The sequence below is a fragment of the Ornithorhynchus anatinus genome, chromosome 2, assembly GCF_004115215.2.
Source record: "Ornithorhynchus anatinus isolate Pmale09 chromosome 2, mOrnAna1.pri.v4, whole genome shotgun sequence".
Taxonomy (NCBI): Eukaryota; Metazoa; Chordata; class Mammalia; order Monotremata; family Ornithorhynchidae; genus Ornithorhynchus; species Ornithorhynchus anatinus.
In genome coordinates, this window is record NC_041729.1 from 63,832,851 (window position 1) to 63,856,395 (window position 23,545).

The 23,545-nt window shown below is 47.4% G+C and overlaps 1 protein-coding gene across 5 annotated transcripts in view; it reads right to left on the reverse strand.

Annotated features, from left to right (window-relative positions):
- MAP3K4 (mitogen-activated protein kinase kinase kinase 4) overlaps positions 1-23,545 on the reverse strand; it is a 165,344-nt gene that overhangs the window by 2,737 nt on the left and 139,062 nt on the right. For 3 of the 5 annotated variants that reach the window (XM_029054497.2, XM_029054505.2, XM_029054488.2), the window contains 9 exons: positions 22,876-22,992; positions 18,211-18,311; positions 17,112-17,192; positions 16,124-16,315; positions 15,688-15,758; positions 14,052-14,168; positions 11,721-11,880; positions 8,529-8,651; positions 6,412-6,518 (listed from right to left, as the gene is read on the reverse strand). In XM_029054497.2, coding sequence (XP_028910330.1) covers positions 6,412-6,518; positions 8,529-8,651; positions 11,721-11,880; positions 14,052-14,168; positions 15,688-15,758; positions 16,124-16,315; positions 17,112-17,192; positions 18,211-18,311; positions 22,876-22,992 — 1,069 coding nt within the window. The remainder of the gene's footprint in view (positions 1-6,411; positions 6,519-8,528; positions 8,652-11,720; positions 11,881-14,051; positions 14,169-15,687; positions 15,759-16,123; positions 16,316-17,111; positions 17,193-18,210; positions 18,312-22,875; positions 22,993-23,545) is intronic. The other 2 variants (XM_029054517.2, XM_029054512.2) reach the window with 1 other exon arrangement.

Sequence of the window (23,545 nt, forward strand, 5' to 3'; positions counted from 1 at the left end):
CTGAGCGCTTCATTCTTTGATTATGGACACAGGTACATGAACACTGCCGTCCTTCTTTTCCAACCAAGATGCTACGGATGGTAAGATCCTGTCCACGCATGCAAGGGTGGCCGAAAAGCCCGATGTGTGATAGCCGTGCCTCTCCACAAGGTTGAGATACTTGCTGCGCAGATGGATCGGTCCCAGTCTGTTTTCAAACCCGCCCGCTGGTATCCCGGTGGCACCCCTACCCTGTTGAACTGGATGAGTCTGCCCGGCGATGGGCGGCGTATTCGGACTCTGGCTTTCAGTTCGCTCACTGTGTCCTCAAGCGGAGAAACCCTGAACGCAAGAGCACCTACCACACCGCCTCTCTTCCCTCTGCTGGGGTCAGGTGCTGGGATAACCACTGGATAATGATAATAAAACTATTATAATAATAATAATAATAATGGCATGTGTTAAGGCTTACTATGAGCCAGGCACTGTACTAAGCCGTGGGGTAGGTATGAGATACTTAACTTCTCCATGCCTCAGTTATCGCATCTGTAAAATGGGGATTAAGACTGAGCCCCAAGTGGGTCAATCCCATCACCTCGTATCTACCTCAGGACTTAGCACAGCGCTTGGCACATAGTAAGTGCTTAACAAATGTCATCGATATTATTATTATTAATAAGACAATCAGGTCGGACCCAGTTCCTGTCCCTCATAGGACTCACAGTCTTAATCCCTACTTTACGGAGGAGGGAACTGAGGGCCAGAGAAGGGAAGTGACTTGCCCAAGGTCACAATGGAGACAAGTGGGGGAGCTGGGATAAGGACCGAGGTGCATCTGACTACTAGGCCACGCTGCCTCACGACAACTCAACCAACCATAGCACTTGGCAAAGACCCGATCCTGGTCACGGGGGACGGACAGCTCCACAGCTTTGGCCAAACCACTCAATCAGCCCATCCTATATTGCTGGAAAATATCGAGCACTTTGTGTGTGCACAACTCTGAACTACGTGCTTGAGAGAGCACCACGATACAACAGGGTTGGTACAAGGGCAGGCTCTGCACACGGCGGGATACCCCCTCTCTTGGGCCTTATTGGGCAGGTATTTGGTCCAAGGTGGCAGGGCCCTCAAACGCTGCTCTGGTGGCAGGGCAACGTGCCTACTAACTCTATTGTATTCTCCAAAGCGCTCAGTACAATGCTCCGCACGCGGTAAGCACTCAGTGAGAAGCGGCGCGGCCCACTGCTCTGGGAGTGAGGAGGACCCGAGTTCTAATCCTGGCTCGCCCCACTTCGCTTCTCTGGACTTCAGTTACCCTGTCGGGGAAGCAGCGTGGCTCAGCGGAAAGAGGCCGGGCTTCGGAGTCAGAGGTCATGGGTTCGACTCCCGGCTCTGCCACTTGTCAGCTGCGTGACTGTGGGCGAGTCACTTCACGTCTCTGGGCCTCAGTTACCTCACCTGTAAAATGGGGATGAAGTGTGAACCTCACGTGGGACAACCTGATTCCCCTGTATCTACCCCAGCGCTTAGAACAGCGCTCGGCACATAGTAAGCGCTTAACAAATACCAACATTATTATTATTGTTAATATGGGGATTAAGACTGTGAGCCAAGTGTGGGACATGGACTGTGTCACCTGATCAGCTTGTATCTACCCCAGCACTTAGTGCAGTGTCTGGCACATAGTAAGTGCTTAAATACCATTTCCACCTCCCCGCCGCCCCCGCAAAAACATCGACTGATCAGTTGAGTTCAGTGACACGCTGGATATCTAACCTACTCCTCTCCCCAGATTACTAAAGGACCAGAAATGGTGCCCAGGGCTTTGCGTAGCTCATTAGACTGTAACCTCCTTGTGGGCTGGGAATGCGTCCATTTATTATCGTATTGTACTCTCCCAAGCGCTTAGTACCGTGCTTTGCACACAGTCAGCCCTCAATACATACGACTGAAGGAATGAATAAATGTTTAGACCTCGGGACGCTATAATAAGCGGGAAGCCACTGAACAGTAAGGAAAAAAAATCACTGCTCCAGGGCAAATCAGCACCCTACTTGAGGATGATGAGAACAAGTAGCCCTGAAGAAAGTCTGTGCTCGTTGCCTGATACGGACTTGACTTGGAAGCGCTGAGCAAAACCAGCCTCGCGGATGACGGCCAGGGTGGAAGCAGGTGCTCGATATCCCTTCTTCTCCAGAGGTCTCCCCTCTTCAGACTGAAAAGACTCACGTGTTGGATTTGCAGACAGTCTTCAGTCACCAGACTTCCGATCCCGCCCAGGTGCAAAAGTGACAGACGGAAGGTCCTGTAGGCCTCCAAAACAAATGGGCTACGCAACCATTATTACAAGGAAGAGAAAGAGAAAAAGCCGGAAGGCCCTAGAGAAGCTTGGGATACTAACTCCCGGAGCTGAGACGTCGATCGTCGTGACAGATTTGACAAGGATAGGCAGTGATACCGAAACACGGCAGTGGTCTGCTTCTGTTCAACCGACGTGCGCTTAATCACCAGCACTATAATAATAATAATAATGATGTTGGTGTTTGTTAAGCGCTTACTATGTGCAAAGCACTGTTCTAAGCGCCGGGGGGATACGGGATCATCCCCATTTTCAGATGAGGTAACTGAGGCCCAGAGAAGTGAGGTGACTTGCCCAAAGTCACACAGCTGGCAAGCGGCGGAGGCGGGATTAGAACCCGTGACCTCTGACTCCCAAGCCCGGGCTCTTTCCACTGAGCCACGCTGCTTCTACTTCTAGACTGTAAGCTCAATGAGGGCAGGGAATCTGCCCAGTGAATTGCTGTACTGACCTCTTCCAAGTGCTTTGTACAGTGCTCTGCACCCAGTAAGCGCTCAATAAATCCCAATGACTTACTGATTTAAGAGCAAGACTTCGCAGAGGCCCCCGAGATCTAGCTGGGGCATCTCCAAGATTATGCTACTCTCTGCCGGTGGGCCCCAAAGCCACACAGACCACCGCTGCCGCAACAAGGGTAAAATGTGGGACTAACTCGTCATCTGAGACTCTCCAAACCCAAGCTGACATTGCCACCAAAGCCTTGAAGAGAAGCTCTCGAACCTGGGTCCGGACCCCGTCACTTCTGCAGAAACCTAGAGCAGGGAAAGGAGCTAATCCCCAGGCATCTCTGCCCCTGCTTTGCCTCAACGTATGCAACACGGATGAAATGCCACCATCTACGAGAAGGAAGGGCCGAGGGCTCCTCTTGGAAACTACCAGGGTATGTTTTGCTCTCCGTTGCTGGAAAGACTCGGGCCAGAATCCGGAAGGACACAGTCATCTGCTGAGTCCCCGGAAAGGCCATGGAGCTGCGGATCAAGATGTGGAACGGAGAGGATTTTCAGAGCAACACCGATTCGGGAAAAGAGCAGGGAGCAACACCAGGACAGCTCAGCTGCAGGCATCGATCTTAGAAAGGAGCGTTGTGACCCCACCAACACAAGAGGGTTCCAGAAGCTCTTGAGCAAATCTGTCTATCCTGAGAAAGGTGGGGATAAGGGACAGCAGAGAGATCAATCTGGAAAGCAGCAATTAGATAGGCATGCCCCTCTTCCAGTAAGACCATCTGTCAAGTAAACTGGCAGAGCATAAAGTGCGGTCCATCTTGCATTATCGATCAATGGTACTTACTGAGCGCGTCACGTGCGCAGAGCCCTATACTAAGCGCTTGGGAGACTGCAACAGAACAGAGTTGGTGGATATGTTCCCTGCCCACAACGGGCTTGCAGTCTAGAGGGGGGGGGACAGACATTACTTTAAAAAAAAAAAAAAAAGGTTACAGATATGGATCTAAGTGCTGTGGGTGGGGTGAATAAAGGGTGAAAATCTAAACAAAGGACAGTCTTCAAAAACACCCAGTTTGGGATGGACTCCCGGTGTAGCGTCGGTCTTTTCAGACACGACGGCGCAAGTGGAGAAGAAGGCACGGGGTGGTTCGCCTTGGAACAACGCAGACAGGGGTGAGCGTGTGGGTTTGGCGGGGGTGTGTGGAGGCGCGTGTTTATGTGTGCATACGAACTAGCAGGAATAACAGGTCATATACTTTTCCCTCACCTTCTTGTCCTTGAGTCCCCCTTCCCCCACCCCGCCTCTCATCTACAGATGCTTACCCTCGGACAATCTCACATTCTACTTCTCCGAGGCAACCCCGTTGCAACGATTAGGCGGTGAGGGACGGGAGAAGGATGTTCGGACAGGATGCCAGTTTGCTGTTGGGGACAGATTTAGATGGGCCACCGTGGGAAAGAGTTCAGCCAGCGGTGGCAGCTGCAGTATAATATAAATAATAATGACGTCGATGACCGTGGTATTTGGTGAGCTTTTTCTACGTGCCAGGCACCGGACTAAGCGCCGGTAGATAAAAGCAAATTGGGTTGGACACAATCCCTGTCCCACGTGGGGGTCACGGTCTTAGTCCCCGATTTACAGGTGAGGGAACTGAGGCACAGAGAAGTCAAGTGACCTGTCCAAGGTCACACTGGCAGATAAGTGGCGGAGCCGGAATTAGAACCAAGGGTCCTTCCGTGTAATGGTCCCCGTCACCTGATTGGCCACGCTGGCTCCTATTTTGATCCGCCGCGGGAATCCTGCCCAGCCGGTAGAAACGGCAGCCTGACGATGTTTGACTCACCCTCTCCGCCCCCGCCCCACTGGAGCTGTCCGGTCTACTCTTTCAGATAATAATCATAATTATCATTGTACTCGTTAATCGCCTACTATGTGCCAAGGACCTGCTAAGCGCTGAGGTAGATACAAGATAATCAGGTTGGACACAGTCCCTGTCCCCCACGGGGCTCACAGTCTTAATCCCCATTTTACAGATGAGGTAAGTGAGGCCCAGTGAAGTGACTTGCCCAAGGTCACACGGCTGACACGAGGTGGAGCCGGGATTAAAACCCGGGTCCTTCCGACTCCCAGGCCTGTACTCTATCCACTAAGCCGCGCTGCTTCCGACAAACTGCGTGCCTCTCCACCTTCAAATGCTTGAAATATCTGACTCGCCCTCTCCCTCATAGGAGCTGCCCAGTCTTCCCCTTAAAATTTGACAAACCGTACGCCTCTTCACCTTCAAATGCCTAAAATCCGAAAATGCCACTTCCTCCAGGAGGCCTTCCCTGACTAACCCCACCTCCCGCCGGCCAACTTTGGCCCTCCTGCAATACGCATATCTATTTCTTCCATTAATTAGTCTACTCATTCGGGGCTTTCTTTCGTTCGATCCGCTGCATCGGCTTTTACTCTTTCTCCCGTTCTCTGTCCGTGACACATGCCTGCCCGCCTTTACCGTTAAACTGAAAACTCCTCGAGGGCAAGGATCATCTTCCGAGCATCGAGTCTAGCGCTCCGCACACAGTATGCATCCAGTGATTACTGAGATGGTGGTGGCGGCCATGAAAATTGCCACAGATAGGGCTCCCAAATCCACGCTACGGTCGACCCTTGGCAAGGTCTTGGGCAGAAGCATGGGACTGCGCCCTCGGACAGGTGCCCCGCGCCTCAAACCCAGCCACAATCACGCAGCCCGGCAGCCAGCTCCCAGCCGATCTGAGGGACCTGAGGGGATCCTGGAGGTCAACCAATCCTCTTTTTTCCCTCTACGGTAACACAAACTTTACCCCCGGGTCTGCTCTCAGCAGAGAAATGTTTCCTAGACACATAACCGGAAATCCTGCAATATCAGTGTCGGTAACAAGGACGCTGTAAAGTCAAGGCCAAATACGGCGAAAATTCACAGGCAGGCAGAGCATCTTAGAACAACCTGTTCGGCAGGACCAGTCAGAAGTCACTCGACCCAGTAGGAGCAGAGCACATTCTCCACCTTAATTTTACCATCACCAGAACTAAAGTTCAAAGCCTCCGAACTACTTCGGTGACAGAGGGGAGGCAGCCCCCAACACTATTTCTTGACAGACTTCATGAGTTCCTCGAAATCCTTTCAGCCTAGTCCCGCCTGTGGCTGCCACTACTTCACTTGTGAAATTCGACAGGGTCTGAGTTCAAGTGAAGAGCAGAGTCTTCCTCTTTTAAAGTGGCACGTATCACAGCGGTCCTGTCCAACGGGAAACATTGATGAAGAAAGGAATACAGTCGAAAGGCCAACTTGTTAATGGGACCTGGGTTCCCTGCATGAGGCAGAAATTCGAAGCAAGTTCTTATAGCGGGCAAACATATTTCCCCCTCTTGCTCTCTGGCGATCTAGAACATAAATAATTCCACAACATCTTCCAATCCACGGGGTCTACTTGAGGAATAGCTACGGAACAGAGGGAGGGACCGGGTCATTTATTTTAATTCCGTTGGGTGCCTGGCCCACAAGGGCTGAATGTGTTCATCGATGATAAATACTACTGGCTGAACCTGAGTGTCTTGGGGAAAATTTTTGGCCTACCAAGTACGTGTGCCATCCTTACCTTACCAGTGACCATTTCTATTACAACACAACCCAGACTCCAGATGTCTGCGGCACGCCCATGTCCTTCTCCTTTAGCTCGAGTAATGACTTCAGGAGCCATGTATGCTTTGAAACAACACATGTGCGGGTGTCAGTATACACGACAAAAGCAACAGTACATACAGAGCCTACGGGGATTCAAATGGGGTGACCCGATGGCTTCCAACACGTGGACGGTAATCGGGCTCTTTTCTCAGGGTACCGGGGGATTCCGTGGCTTTGACCCCCAAAGCCCGGAGAGTTATTGGTCAGCTAGCTGGACTGGGCAAAGCCAGGGGGAAGGGATGCCCTCTGGGAAGCTTTGGCGGACGCGTGGGTCTCCTGCCAGAGCAATGGGGAAGGGGAAACTGGCTAACTGGAGCAATGGAGTCCAGCATGAGCCCTCCCAAGTCAGGGGGAAGGGTGAATGGCCTTGCAACGGCCTTGATGGCTCGACAGCTTGGTTGGAGGTTCACCTCTTGGGGTCTTCTAACCAACGGCATGCGACCGCATAGAAAAATCAAATAAGGAGACCGATCCTTTCAGGAATTCCACTGCTATCTGAGCTCTTTCCAAGCCGACAGCGAGGGGCCATCAGCCCTCACCGGGCCACTTCCTGAATGCTAGGGCTCCAGGTGGCTTGGGGGCCTCCTCGAATCCACTCAGGAAGTCAGACGCAAGACTAGACACTCCCCCACTCCCCTCGGCTCCGGGGGCAAGGTGGGCGAAAGACAGCTGGAGGTGACAGTACCCCTTCTAGACTGTGAGCTCGTTGTGGGTAGGAATGTGTCTGTCGATATACTGTACTCTTCCAAGCGCTTAGTACAGTGCTCTGCACACAGTAAGCGCCCAATCACTATGCTTGCCTGAATGAATGACACAAGTACTTTATTTCTGAACCTGGGGTGGAGAGGATCTGTTTGAACCTAACCCAGGCCACAGTGGGATGCCCGATTACCTTGTTCCCCTTCTGCCACAGACCGTGGTGGCAATGAGCTAAATGGGGTCCACCACGCACCCGGGGTGCAAAGATGCCCGGGTCCCTTTTTAAAACACTGGAGGGGATGGCAGAGGAATCTCTTCAAATCTCCCATCCCAGGCTCTGAAATGGGCCCCTCCTGTCTGGATGCTCCCCTGCAGCCTCTGAGTCAATAATCATCATCGTCATGATAATGCAACTAAAAGCTTACTATGTGCCAAGCCCCGTACTGAGCACAGGGGTAGATACAAGATACTCGGGTCAGACGTAGTCCCTGCCCCACACGGAGCTCACAGTCTCAAAGTAGGAGGGAGAACAGGGATTGAATCTCCATTTACAGAGGAGGAAAGTGAGGCACAGACAAGTGAAATGATTTGCCCAAAGCCAAGGCAGGCAGATGGCAAGGCTGGGATTAGAACCCCGGTCCTCTGATTCCCAGGCCCATGTTTTTTCTCACCAGGCCAGGCTGCTTTTCAAGGAGAGTCAAAACTATTTTTCCCTACACTAGACAGACAAGGCTGCAGGGAAGAAGGGAAGTTTCCCCTTCAAAATAGAAGAGAAGGATTTTCCCAAGATCCTGCGAAAAGCAATATTTACAATTGCAAGCCAAAAAGTACCTCAATCCTGTCCCTCAAAGGGAATAGGAATACATAAGGCAGGTTGTTATAATCTGAAGGCCTACAATTTGACCTTCCAGAGATAACTTTTGGTTAGATATTAAAATGTATAACTACTTTCTAATCACAACGCTTAATGTAGGAAAAAACTCTAGAGAGATGATAGGGTTTACACCTGCATCTCAAAAAAACCCTCTATTTTTTTTAAATCTAGTGGAAAAACCTTCTCTATACTCAAACCAGAATACTTCTTTGACATGGTAATATGTCTGTTCTCTAACATAGAGTGAAATGGGAAGAAATGGGAATTGTAGAGAAACGGATTCATTTGGTTAGTTCGTCTGAGGTGTTGTTTTTAAGTGCTGACCTGGAGAGGAATTTTTCATTTTTGGCTACCAAATTTGAACAAACTGCCGCCTGGCTAAGTCTACTTTTGACTTGTCGTGCCTCCTTGAGTTTGAAAAGAGCAGTTGTTCGCCTCTGAGGCGAACAGTTCCTTACCTGCAGTCCCTAGAGTGCTATTCACTTCGCCGGGCATGGTCTGGGCATTGTTCTTTAGTTTTACCGAACATCCAAAATCCCCCAGTTTAATTAATCCTGATGAGGTAAGGAAGATATTGGCTCCTGAAAAAAATAAATGCACAGTCATCCACCGCTGATGCAAAAATAGGTATTTTTTAAATGTGCATCCTCATACAATCTGCAGAGAGACAGCTGAATCGTGCTTTTGGATTTTCCATCAGCTTTTTAGTCTGAAAAACCCGCTGAGGGATAGGGATTATGCCTAATTCTCACACGTGCATTCTTTTCCATAGTTTAGAACAGTGTTCCGCACACAGGAAATGCTTACAGTCTCTGCACTGCAAGCTCATCATGGGCAGGGAACGTGTCTGCTTATTTTGTGGCCGTGTAGTCTCCAAAGGGCTCAGTATTGTGCTCTAAGCATAATATGTACTCAGTACATTGTTTCCTGGTACTTGTTAAGTGCTTACTATGTGTCAAACACTGTAGGTACAAGTTAATTAGGTCGGACATAGTCCCTGCCCGTATGAGGGCTTACAGTCCTGAGTAGGAGGGAATACAGGTATCGAATTCCCATTTTACAGTTGGGGAAACTGAAGCACAGAGAAGTTAAGTGATTTGCCCAAGGTTACACAACAAACAACTGGCAGAGCGCCGGGATTGCCAAGTCCTCTGACTCCCAGGCCCGGGCTCTTTCCACTAGGCCATGATGCTTCTCTATACCATTGATGGACTGATTAATAAAAACCATTAGTACTACTATTAGTAGTACTATTACTATTAGTAGTACTATTAGTAGTACTACTATTAACCATTAGTACTCTCAGGAGTTTGCACTCCTTTATTTAAATGTCCACTTAAACGTACGGGCCTCGATTGAAGTCAACCTCCCAAAAGCTAACTAAATGGGTACCGCACATACTTGGGGTCAAAACCGTGCGCACAAGACCCAAACCTCATCTGTCGGTAACTGCAGTGACCATTCACAGTTCATTCAATCGTATTTACTGAGCGCTTACTGTGTGCAGGGCACTGTACTGAGAACTTGGGAAAGTACGAGACAGCAATAGAGACGATCCCTGCCCTCGACGAGCTCACGGGGACACCTTCCGAAGAAATTATGGTGGTCTCGGAGACACTCTGTCTCGGTCACTCTGCCTGAGCCACCAGCAACGCTTGCTTTGCAGGTGCCGCAGTCGAGAATCGGCTATAGTGGTCACAACAGAGGCTCATTACCCCGACTGGTCCCGATGATAACCTTCTCACCGTGCCTCGATCTCGCCCGTCCCACCGTCGACCCCGGCCCACGTCCCACCTCTGGCCTCTAACGCCCTCCCTCCTCAAATCTGCCAATCGCTCTTCCTCCCTTCAAAGCCCTAACGAAGGCTCACCTCCTCCAAGAGGCCTTCCCAGACTAAGCCCCCCTTCTCCTCAGTTCCCCCTCCCTTCTGCATCATCTCAACTCGCTCCCTTTGCTCTCCCCCCACCCTCGCCCCACAACACTTGTGTATATGTATATATCTACAATTCTATTTTTTTTAATACTGATGCCTATTTACTTGTTTTGATGTCTGTCTCCCCGCTTCTGGACTGTAAGCCTGGTGTGGGCAGGGACGGTCTCTCTCTATTGCTGAATTGTACTTTCCAAGTGCTAGTACAGTGCCCTGCACACAACAGATGCTCAATAGATATGACTGAATGAATCAATGACTCCTCTCTTCCCCGCTAAATCCTCCCCTAGGCTGAAGGGGTTGGAAACTCAGTTTGGTAGGATGTATGCAGCTAAAAGAAATGAAACCAGAGGCACCTCTTTGCCCGTTCCTAGACTAGAATACGTTCTCCCTCCTGAAAGATGAATGAGAAGGAGTTAAGCTCATTCATTTCCATCTATCTACAGAACTGACCCGCAGCCATTTTTAACGGAAAACTGATGCGGTTCACTCTTCTTTCTGATAAGCAGCCAAGCCCACGGTCGGCTCTTCCCAGCAGTTTCACCCTTTGGATTTGTGGAGGACTGAAAGCTCCTTGAGGGCGGAGATCGCATCTATCAAATCTATTTTACCCTGTGTCTACCCCAGCGCTTAGAACAGTGCTCTAACACATAGTAAGCGCTTTACAAATACCATTATTATTATTATTATTGTATTGTTCTCTCCAAAGTGCTTAATACGGTGCTCTGCACACAGTAAGTGCTCAGTACATTCTACTGGCTGAAGAATACTATTGGCCGGAGAAGCAGCATAGTCTAGTGGATAGAATATTGGCCGGGGAGTCAGAAGGGTCTGGGTCCTAATCCTGGCTCTGTCATTAGTCTTCTGTGTACCCTGGGAAAGTCACTGCACTTCTCTGTGTCTCAGCTGCCTCATCTGTAAAAATGGGGTTTATGACCGTAAGCCCCATACGGGACACGGAGTGCGTCCAACCTGATGAGCTTCTATCTACCCCAGCGCTTAGTACAGTTTCTGCCACATAGTAAGGGCTTACCAAATACCATAAAAAAAAATTAAGCTATTGGATACTTTGCTTTGGGTCCAGAGGTAAAATTGTGGTATTTGATGAGCCCTTACTACGTGCCGGGCAATGTATAAAATGCTGAAGCAGATATTAAGATGATCAGGGCGGACACAGTCCCTGTCCCCCATGGGGTTTACCAGTCTAAGTGGGAGAGAGAACAGTTAGTGAATCCCCCTTTTACAGCTGGGGAAACTGAAGCCCAGAGAAGTGAAGTAACTTGCCCAAGCTTGACCAGAAGGCAAATGGCAGAGCCAGGATTAGAACCCACGTTCTTCTGATTGCCAGATCCGGACACTAGGCCACGCTGCTTCTCCAGTCAACGATATTCTTCAATCAATCATATTTACTGAGCGCTTACTGTGTGCAGAACACTGTACTATATGCCCGGGAGCTACCAACACCAGAGAACCTCTGCCTCCCAGGCCCACACTCTTTCCCCTAGGCCGCGCTAACGTACCGTGGGGTTTGATCTCCGACAGCTAGTCTAAGACTATCCTGACTCGTGTCTAAAAGCCGGCACACGTACCGACCGGCAAGGGTCTCCGAGCTGAAGCGGGCTTTGCCGTCGGGGGCAAAACAGAGAGGGCGGGGGCAGGCTCCAGAGAGCGAGGATGAAGGCGGATAGGGCCCAAAAGCAGACGGAGCCGTCGAGTTTACCTTTGATATCCCGATGGACTATGCCGTGCTCATGCAGCACATTGATGGCCGTGGCAATCTGCTTTGAGTATAGTCGAATGACATGCTCCTGGAGGCCAAGTCTGGACACCTCTTCCAGGGTGCCTTCATCACAGTACTCCATGAAGATATACATTTCCTCCTGCAGGGACAAACACAATCACCTGATGGTTTACTGATTCCTCCACTTTCCTCTCCTACAGAGGTGAGTTTCCATCCGAATAACCTGCAACAGGCCAGCTTCTCAAGGGAGCTCCAGGCTATTCTCATCATCAGCATGCAAATTTTCTCTTTGATAGCCTTTTCTGGCTTACCTTATTCCTGCCCCACGGCACTTATGTACATATCTATCCAATAGATATCCGATTAGACTGTAAGTCCATCAATAGGCAGGGACTGTCTCTATCTATTACGGGAACTGTACATTCCAAGCGCTTAGGACAGTGCTCTGCGTATAGTAAGCGCTCAATAAATACTATTGAACGAATGAATGAATATCTGCAATTTATTTATTTACATTAATGTCTGTCTCCCTCTCTAGACTGTAGGCTTGTTGTGGACAGGGAATGTGTCTATCATCTTGTTCACTTCCAAGCGCTTAGTACAGTGCACTGCATACAGTAAGCGCTCAATAAATATAATTGACAGACTGACTTATTTATAAGAGCTCTGCCTCTCTCTGTCTGGAACTACACAGATATTTGGGTGACTTCCTACAATCACAGGACAGATACAGATGCCAGTCTCCCGACGGCGAGTAAGCTGGCTTTATAATCTCAAACGGAGACCGGAAAAGTTGCTGCCCATATAAATATTTTATGAAGGACTGAAACATCCTTTTTGAATTTGAATCTACCTGGGATAATGATTTTACAATGAAATTTATAGCCAGAGCCTCTGACAAGTTGCAGAATATCACCATGACTGATTGTGATCTTGCCCACATTTTTTATCTTTTCAAAAGAGAAAGGGGTTTCTTTTGGGGTCTGGGAATGCTATTTTCAAATTATCGATTTAGGGATCATGGAACGAAAGCACTTTGCAAAAAAAAAAAAAAAAAAAGATGCTTAAGAATTACTGACGATGACGATAACCATCGTTGATGTTTATTGAGCCCTTACTATGTGCAGAGCACTGTACTAAGTGCTTGGGAGAGTTCAAAGGTTGGTAGGCACGTTCCCTGCCCCCAACAAACTTATAGTCTAGAGGGGGAGACAGATATAAATATGAATGAGAAATTTATAATAATGACAAAGAAGATCCGACAAGGGTCAGAGAGGGTTTAGTGACAACAATTCAGACTGTAGAATGTAAATTCTAGATGGACTCTAAGCTCCTGGTGAGAAGGGAACCTATCTACCAACTCTCTTATACTGTACTCTCTCAAGCGCTTAGTACGGTGCTTTGCAGTAAGCGCTAAATACACAGGACTGATGGTTTGTTCGAGAACTATTTGCAGCTGGTGATGCTGCCGACTCACTTCCCCATCAAACTCACTTCCGCTTACTCTGGACTTTAAAGCACTCGATCACCTGCGCCCCCCCCCCCCCCCCCCATCTCACCCCACTGCTCTCCTACTACGACGAAGCCTGCAACTTTTGCTCCTCTAATATCAATCTAATAACTGTACCTCGATCTCATCTATCTCACCGCCGACCTCTTGCCCAGGTCCTGCCTCTGGCCTGGAATGCCCTCCCCCTTCGGATCTGGCAACTACTCTCTCCACCTCCAAAACCTTACTGAAGTTACACCTCCTCCAAGATGTCTTCCCTAAGTCATCATTTCCTCTTTTCCCACTCCCTTCTGCATCACTCTGATTTGCTCCCTCTCTTTACCCCTCCCTCAGCCCCAGAGCACTTACTTATATATCTGTAATTTATTTATGTGAATGTCCGTCTCCCCCTCCAGACTGTGTCCTCGTTGTGAGACGGGAATGTGAATACTAACTCTGTTTTAGTGCACATTCCCAAGCGCTCAGTGCTCTGCACCCCGTAAGTGCTCAAAAAACGTAACCGACTGACTGAGGACTACTTCAGGGAGAAGAGATTCTTACTAGTTATTTGCTCTATGACTGGCAGGATGGGTTTCAGTCCTTCTAATGCCAGGTTAATGACTAGAGTCTACAACTTACATTTTAGGAAGAACTTCTCTAGTTTCAGAGAGAAGGCAGAAATGATGTAACTCATGGAGCTTTCCTGATAATTAGGCACAAAGTTACAGAGCTCTGAATGAGAAGACCTGTGAGGTAGAACAGGACTCCACTTGCAGGCCTACAGATCCTCACAAAAAACAGTACGATCGATATTGGCTTACACGATGGAGTTCCACACCAAAATACCGAACCAGATTTGGGTGCTTGATGCCTTCAAATATTTTCAATTCGTCGGCAGTTTCTTTGATGGTTTTATGGTCATTCGGCTGAAAACGAATCTGCAAGAGAGATCATTTTATTATTACTCGGCCACTTCGAATTAGAGATAATCAAACATGAAATACCATGGGATTCAAAACCATCTATTGGCAGTTTCGGGTACCGCCGGAAAGAGCAGCAGGACTACAGTCATAGGGCATTTCCTTTAGGAAATGAAATTCTGCCTTCTGTTGGAGCTAAAATGGATCACAAAGAAAAACACTGTTCTTAGGAAGCTAACCACCTCTTCTTTCCTAATAAGCAATGGAGTCATATTCCTAATGACAAGGAAAATGTAGTCATTAGGAACAGGCTCAAATGCGACAGCAAAAGGAATCAAACAATGGTTTTCACTGAGCGTCTACTATGTGCAGAGCACTGTAGTAAGTGGTTGGGAGAGTACGAGAGGATTATCAGACACGTGCCTTGTCCGTAGCAAGCTTACTATAATAACTTCATTACTGTGCCCATAATAAAATCCCTAGGGGAAACAGCACTGTTCCGGCTTGCCAATTCTTTTTTTGTGACTGTGGGTTGGATCTGCTGTATTTAAAAGACAAATTCCTCTTTGAAACAATGTTTTCTCCTTTGTTTTTCCACTTGGAGGACTCTAAAGCTGATTTATTGGAGGATGACACGCTGTACACTGGATTTTTTTTCCGGAGGTTAAACGGACATTTCGTTCCTAGCCCTCTGTAAGTGCTACAGAGCAAAAAGAATGACGGTGAAAACTGTACAACAGTTTATCCAGAATTTTTGTCTTTTCTTTGCTGGGTGAATGTAGATCACGTCAGTTTGAATGGATTCTTCCTATATTCATTTAGAATCCTCAGATGACTGTGTTGATTGCACAGTCATGTGAATGCATTTTCTTTTCCTCATGCTTCATTAAAAACGCCAAGGCAGAAGGTAATACATGATGCAAATAAGAAGCAGCTTGGCCTAATAGATAGAGCATGGGCCTGGGAGAAGGACCTATCTTCTAATCCTGCTTCTTGTCTGCTGTGTGACCTTGGGAGAGTCACTTAACTTCTCTGTGGTTTAGTCACCTCCCCTCTTAATTGGCGATTAAGACTGAGAGCCCCATGAGGAATATGGACCGTGTCCAATCTGCTTATCTTGTATCTACTCCAATACTGAGCACGCTGCCTGACACATAATACGCACTTAACAAATACCATTAAAAAAAAAAAGAATTTCTGCAACAGTGCAGTAAAAGTAACTTTAATACTTTATGCCTTTTCTGCTTTGAAGTAAATGCTTGAAAAAAATTCATTAGCATGCCAGTTAGAACCACTGAGGCATCATGTGGACCCCTAATCTCATCCAACCTTCCATTTTAGGTTTTTGGTTTGGACCCCGCTCTCTCAATCTCTCTCCTATGAAAATCAAATTCAATTGCTCCTGCTTAATTCCTAGTTTGGCCACATAAAGTGACAAGGTCGGGCAGTTCTGTATCTAATCTGCAACGCAAAGAAACAGGAGACAAAGCCCTGCCCCTTTAAGGAACTACTGACAGAGGAGCTAGGTTTTACTCACTTCCTTCATTGCCATCAGTTCACCAGTGTCAACACTTATACAGGTATACACTTTCCCGTATTGGCCTTCACCTGTACACAACAACACAACAGTCACATCTTTCAGATTGTTCAGTGATTACATTTGGATTCTGAGAAATCTGAACGAGGGAAAAATTTTCGGCAGATTCCTGCCTACATAGATTAAATATCGTTCTTGGTTCCTTGATTGGGAAAAGTTTCAACCCATGTTACGTGGTCGAACAAAGAGAGAACCCATTAAAAAGGATCCATTAAAAAGGAAGAGGCTTTAGATAGTAAAAAGCTTATTTTCTGAAGACAAGCACTGACCGTTATCTGAACACTCCATTTTTAATTTCTAGGGAAGCACGGGTACAACTTGAAAAGATATGAAACCAAGAGTACGGGATGTTGGGTTTAATTGAAAATTCTCTTACCGATCTTGTTTCCTCTTTGCCACTTGAATGTCACTTTTCTTAACCCGACATGCATGACGTTATCATAGGATTTGGGAGTATCGCAAACTTGACCGATAATGTTTTTCCTCCTCATTTCTCGATAACTCTTCTCCTCAAATAAACGAACTGACTTCTGGATAGCTTCTATGGGTCCTTGCTTAGAAATAGTATCTGGAGGAGGGGGAAAATGGTGAATTGTATTAATCTCAAAAATCTGCTAAGTAGAAGAGTTCTATAATGTTCCAAGCAAATTTCTGAGCAATGGCGGAGAAAAATGGAGCTCAGACTCAAGTATGGTACAATGAAGAAAGATAGCCAAGTAGACTGACGCCAGGCAAGGGTCGCAAATTCCAACAGGAAGAAATGACTCTCTTAATCACTGTTTTCCCCTTTCTCCCATCAATCCTGACAAGGAAGAAGTATACTGGTGTTTGGGTCACAACATATTGGAGAGGAACCCAAGATCTCGGGCGGTAAAACTATTATGATACATTTAGGTAAGGGACTTGAGGATAATCTTTGCCTACAGTGCAGAGAAAAAAAAAAATCCCTTCCGTTGATCCTGACAATTTTAACACTTTACACTGTATATAATATGAGCTCCCCAAATTCCTTTTTTCCCCACACCCTTTCTGAAATTCACATTATTTTCAGAGAGCAAATATTTAATTCGCTACTATTTAAAAAGGAGTGTTGCCACCAACCAGTCAGTGGCATTCATTTAACCCCCGTGGACAAAGTCATGTATTAAAAGCTTGATTCTGTTTCTGAAAACACCTCGCTTTAGCCTTTACTGTCTTTGCTTCAACAGTGTAGTGATGGAAAAAAGAAGGTGAGTCATTAATGCCGAGTACGGAATATAACCTGAGCTGAGGAATAAAATTAGAGCCCAAGTTATGCTTTAGCCGCGATAGCTGCCTTCTATAATGTAGCGCGGATCAAGTGCGTTTCCAGACTCTATCCTTACCCTTTGCTTGGCTAATGAGAGTCCGTAGTTCCCAACTCCTCCTTGTCGACCCGCTTGAATCTCCCTTCGGGTAAGACGGTTCTACAAGAATGACAATGAAGGGAAACACTTCTGAGTAGCAATCACTTAGAGCAGAAATTAATCTAGGAGAAACATTCAAAATGATGAGTGGCTATTTGCTCCTGGTAGCACATAACAAGTTCTGCAAAACAGAAACCACATGGCCCAGTGGAAAGGGCATGGGCTTGGGAGTCAGATGAGCTGAGTTCTAAATCCAGCTCTGCCACTTGCTGCTTTGTGAGCTAGGGAAAGTCACTTACCGTCTCTGTGCCTCAGCTTCCCTCTTCTGTATAATGGGGATTGAGACTGGGAGGCCCATGATTGACACGGACTGTGTCTATCTAACTTCTCTGTGTTGCAGTTCCCTTACCTGTAAAATGGGGATTAAATCCTACTCCCTTTACGTAACAGGTGAGCCCTATGTGGCAAAGAGACTGTGTCCAATATGAATGAATATCATCTATCTACCCCAGTGCTTGGCACACAGTAAGCACTTAAAAATGCCATTATCACTATGATTATGATTATATTTATTACATCAACCCCAGTGCTTAGAAAAATACCTGACACATACTTATCCTGTAAAAATATTACTTATTACTATTATTATCGCTATTATCATCATCTACCCCAGTACTTAGTACAGCGCCTGACACATAGTAAGCACTTAACGAATACCATTTAAAAAATATAAGCCCAGCAAGGGGGAGATAGAGAAGTGAACTGAAAAGCCGGGAGCTGCTTCACATAGAAAAAAACAACACAGAAGCCTTTGGTAACCCCAAGGTGTAAAATTCTTCAATTCCGTACTTTGAAGTTTCACTTTTCAATGAATAGCACAAAGTTGAGCCAGAATATATGTCCTTGGGGGTGCAGGACTGTGGATTCCGATTTTGAAAAACCAGGCCTTGATCTCTGTTCCACACAGTGAAACAAGTAGCTATTTCTGGATGAAGTTAACATGGGGATTACATCACAGATTGGATGGTTCTGAATCACCGAGGGCTGAGAGACTGAGGTCCCTGCGTAAGACACTTACCTTCTCGCTCCTCAGTAGGGCTTGAATGTCGACTCAGAGACCTAAACTGCATTTCCGCAGCTACAGATGTCAAGCGATCGTTTTCAGGTACACTGGAACCCCTGTTTTTGAGATTTAAAAATTGAGTTACCCTCTATTCGGCTGCAGGGGGTGAAGTTACGTATGCTTTCTCTGACGCTTGGAAGGAGTGCAGCAGATTTAGTCCATCAAAACTCACCAACTGAGAGTAAAAACAGCGTGGCCAAATGGACAGAGCACAGGTCTGGGAGTCAGAAGAACCTGGGCTCTAATCCTGGCTCCGCCACTTGTCTGCTGTGTGACCTTGGGCAACTCACTTCATTTCCCTGTGACTCAGTTACCTCATCTCTAATATGGGGATTAAGACTGAGAGTCTCATGTGGATCGTGGACGGTGTCCAAGGGATTAGCTTGAATGGATCCCAGCGCTTACTACAGTGACCAGTGCATAGTGGGCACTTAACAAACGCCAGAAACAAAAATAAAACAAAACTAAACAAGCACAAAAACATTTTGCCCCCTCCCCGCCGCCCCACCTGAACTGATTGGGTCCATTTCCCCTCTTTAGTTCCCCTGCACTAGTTGCAAATACTACTTACACTATAACCATCTTACATGTTGCTACTGGTCTATTTAAGACCATCTGCATCACTAAATGAGCCAACCGATTCCTCTTCACACAGGCAATGCAAGGACTAAAGAGGCAGAGTAGCAAAAGTGCAAAAGAGAAGCCAAGGAAAATCAATTCACTTCATTTTACAGAGCAGTTAAGCCCTCATTAGGAGGAAGTAAAAGCCCAGAGTCCAAGAGAAAAAACTAAATATATCACTGAGGAAATATTATTTCAAGAAAGCACAGATCATGTCATCAGAGAACAAAGCAAATTCTAGGCATCCTTACATTTCCATATGAATGGCAGCAATTAAGTATATTTTTTTGGAAAACTTCAAGAACTATGGTAGCATTTGTGCACGACACTGTTTATTCCCCTAATACCTCTGATTTCACGTACTAAATTTCCCGGGGGCAGCACAGTCCAGAGGAAATGACGCTTCAGTGGAAGCAACAGGTGCAAGGTTGAGACCTGACTCCATCAAGAACTGGGATTTGGGCACAGTTTCCCAGTTGTATAATGGAGATTACAAAATGTGTTACTGTCTACTTTGCAGGGATGTAAGAACAGAATGAAACAAAAAATATGAAAGAAATAGTGTCAGAGGATAGGTGACGATTAATGGGAAATACAGCTTTTGTAAGTCCAACTTCAACTTGACAAAAATGAAAAGTACACCTTTTATGCCACACTTGGAGATATAGCTTTTTTCACATAGCACAGGCCAGAAAACCGAACCTCTCTTCTGATTACGTCTTAAGTAGGCCCACGTTTCTTTAATTGCATGGCTTGGATTTTAATGTTTCAAATTACATAAAGCCCAGAAATGCTTACAGGAGGAGAGGGATCAGAGTTTCATTACACGTGGCCTGAAGGACTTGGGGTACAATCTCTTTTTAGCCTTTTACTCATGATCTCAGCCTCGCTTCTGAAAAGGAGCCACGTCTCTTAGCCCTTTTGACCTCAAAGTTCAGAAGTCACAAACAATCTCCCCCAGGTCACGTGTTTCAGTCAAGACAGAGCCATGGGTACCAACATTCAATCTGTTGTGAGTCTGGGCTAGAGGAGCAGCGTGGCCTAGTGGGAAGAGCACAGGACTGGGAGTCCGATGACCTAGCTTTTCCTGGCTCAGAAAATTGCTTGCTAGAGCACGGGCCTAGGAGTCAGAAAGACCTGGGTTCGAATCCCAGATCTGCCATATATCAGCTGTGGGACCTCGGGCATGTCACTGAACTTCTCCGTGCCTCAGTTACCTCATCTGTAAAATGGGGATTAAGAAGGTGCGTCCATGTGGGACAGGGACTGTGTCCAACCTGACTGCCTTCCATCTATCCACCCCAGCACTCAGAACAGTGCTAGGCACATAGTATTAAAAAATCCGATTATTATTATCATTATTATTATTTGCTGTGGCACACTCTCTCCTTTTGCTAACATCTCACTGTTGCACCCATCCAACCAGAAGCCAAAACAAAGCAAATGAAACCCAACTGAGCTGCTGCAAAAGAAACCGTAGCCTCAAACACTCGCCAGTGGTTTCACGGTGTCCTGCGAGAGCTTTGGTCAAGATCCACCTGCGCTCTGCTCTCCCTGTCAACTGCTCACAAATAACTTCTGAGTCCAGCTGCCAGGGGACCCATCCCAAGCCTCAACACCTGGGACTCGGAGCAGACGCTTCTAACCCTTTTGGAAGCGGCAGGGTGTAATGCTAGAGCACAGACCTGAGAGTCAGAAGGTCACAGGTTCTAATCCTGGCTCTGCCACCTGTCTGCTCTGTGACCCTGGGCAAGTCACTTCACTTCTCTGTGGCTCAGTTATCCTATCTGTAAAATTGGGATTGAGACTGCAGCCCCATGTGGACAGGGGCTGTGTCCAACCTGTTACACTTCTATCTACCCCTGCACTTAATTCAGTGCCTGGCATACAATAAGCGCTTAACAAATACCACAATTACTATTTTGGTCCTAACATGGGTTTGTGATCTGTGTTGGCTTGGCAAACACTGTGCCACTAGCTTTTATTGGTACATCGATGATATTTTTTGAGCACTTACTGGGTGGAGAGGATTGTATTAAGTGCTTGGGGAGGCGCTGAGGAAGCGGGAGATTATAAGCCCATTGAAGGGAGGCATCGTGTCTATCAACTCCGGCATACCGCTCACTGTGTGCAGAGAACCTATCTGCCAACTCTGCTACATTCATTCATTTAACTGTATTTATTGAGCGCTTACCGTGAGCAGAGCTCTGTTCTAAGCATTTGGGAGAGGACAGTACAACAGACACACTCCTTGCCTACAAAGAGTTTACAGTCTGGGGAGGGGAGTCAGACACTGATATAAATGTAAAAATTGCAGATATGGACATAAGTGCTGTGAGGTTGGGAGGGGGAAAGAATAAAGGGAGCAAGTCAGGGTGATGCGGAAGGTAGTGGGAGAAGAGGAAAGGGGGTGCTTACTCAAGGACGGCCTCCTAGAGGAGATGTGCCTTCAATAAGGCTTTGAAGGGGAGGAGAGTAATTGTCTGTCGGATTTGAGGGCGTTCCAGGCCAGAGGCAGGAAGAAGGCAAGAGGTCAGGGGTGAGATAGGTAAGATCTTGAGGAAAAGTGAGAAAGTTAGCACTCGAGGTGCAAAGTGTGCAGGCTGGTTTGTAGTAGGAGTGTAGTGAGGTGAGGTAGGAGGGGGCAAGGTGATGGAGTGCTTTAAAAGCAAATGGTGAGGCGCTTTTGTTTCTCGCAAAGGTGGATGGACAACCACTGGAGTTTTTTGAGGAGTGGGGTGACATGTCCCGAACATTTCTGTAGAAAAATGATCGGGGCAGCAGAGTCAAGTATGGACTGGAGTGGAGAAAAGCAGGAGGCTGGGAGGACGATGAGGTAATCCAGGTGGGATAGGATGAGCGATTATATTTACACGAGAGCGGTTTTGAAAGGAGAAGAAAGGGTGGATTTCAGCACCGTCGTGAAGGTGGGACCAGTGGGATTTAGCGATGGATTGAATGAGCCGGTCGAACGAGAGAGCGGAGTAGAGGACGATGCTAAGGTTAGGGGCTCTTGAGACAGGAAGGATGGTGTTGCCGTCTACAGTGATGGGACAGTCAGGGGGAGGCCAGGATTCGCGCTGTACTCTCCCAAGCGCCTTGTACAGTGCTCTGCATATAATAAGCACTTAATAAGTACCACTGATTAATAGAACAGAATTGGTAGACAAAAACCCTGACCGTGAGGAGCTACAGAGAGAGACAGACATTAAAATACATTAGGGATAGGGGGGCTACTAGAGCAACTTCTTTTGCATGTTCTGAACCCCGAAGGAATCCAGTCCAGTGTTCTGCTTACAAAAATCACTTGATAAATGCCGCTGATGACGATGAATGCCGCAATCCAGCACCTGGCATTGGTGACCCTTCATTTGTGACTGGACAACAAAGCCCAGGTGCTGGCTCCTCCATCAGACTGGAAGCTGCTTGAGGGCAAGGAAGACGAGAAGTAGCGTGGCGTAGTGGATAGAGCACGGGCCTGGGAGTCAGAAGGTCCTGGGTTCTAATCCCGGCTCCGCCACGTGTCTGTTGCGTGACCTCGGCCAAGTCACTTCACTTCTCTGGGCCTCAGTTACCTCATCTGTAAAATGGGGATTGAGACCGTGAGCCCCACGTGGGACAGGGACTGTGTCCAACCCCAATTGCTTGTATCCTCCCCCAGGGCTCAGTCCAGTGTCTGGGACATAGTAAGCGCTGAACTCATACCATCATTCTTATCATTACTATGTCTTTCGCTTTTAGTGTGGTAATAACACTAAAACCGGACGAGGCAGTTGGGCAGCAGAGAGGAAACAAGTGACCCTTTCCCTGCTCTCAGGAAGCTTCCACTCTCCCAGGGACTCTCTGAGCAATTCCGTCCAGTGCTCTGCATGGGGTCGGCCCCGGGTTGGTCGGGTGATAGACGGGCAGAACCCCGTTTGTTTCAACAGCCTTCAAGGAGCGATCGGAGGTGACTGCGAGCAGCCTCCTCGACACTGCCGCACGACGGAGTGGAACTACCTGGTATCATTTGCACCGCTGACGGGTTTGGGCTGAGGAGAGTCGCAACTAGTGAGGACGGGGCGACTGGTGGCAGCGTTGTAAGGGTTCCGCAGGTCACAAGGGACACTCCGAGTGCTGCGATGAGAAGAAAAACTTTAGGAGACACACTGGGACAGAAGGGACGGGTTCTCGCCCGGGACTTCTGTTCAGCTTTTAATTTCAAAGGGAGGGTGTATCTTTTTTTTCTTTTAAAAAACAAGCAAACAAGCAAACTCCTATTAGGGAAGCAGCTTGGACTAATGCCAAGAGGACCTGGCTTCTACTCCCGGTTCTTGCCACCTGCCTGCTGTGTGATCTTGGGCAGGTCATTTAACTTCTCTGTGCTACAAATTCCTCAACTGTAAAATGGCCCTCACTTAGTCCACGAGCTCCGTGTGGGGCAGGGACTGTGACTGACCCCATTAACTTATATCTACTCCAGCGGTTAAAGCAGGGCTTTAGGCATAGTGAGCGCTTAACAAATACCATTAGAAGAAAACCCAAAAAGCTCTCATTGTCCTTTTCAACAAGACAGTGTTTTGGTCTGGGCTCCCTATGACTCTTTTACAAAGAGGTGGCAAGACAAAATGCCCAAAATTGGAAATTCACCCAGAAGCTTGTCAAAAGCTCTGGTAAAACAATTTCCCTG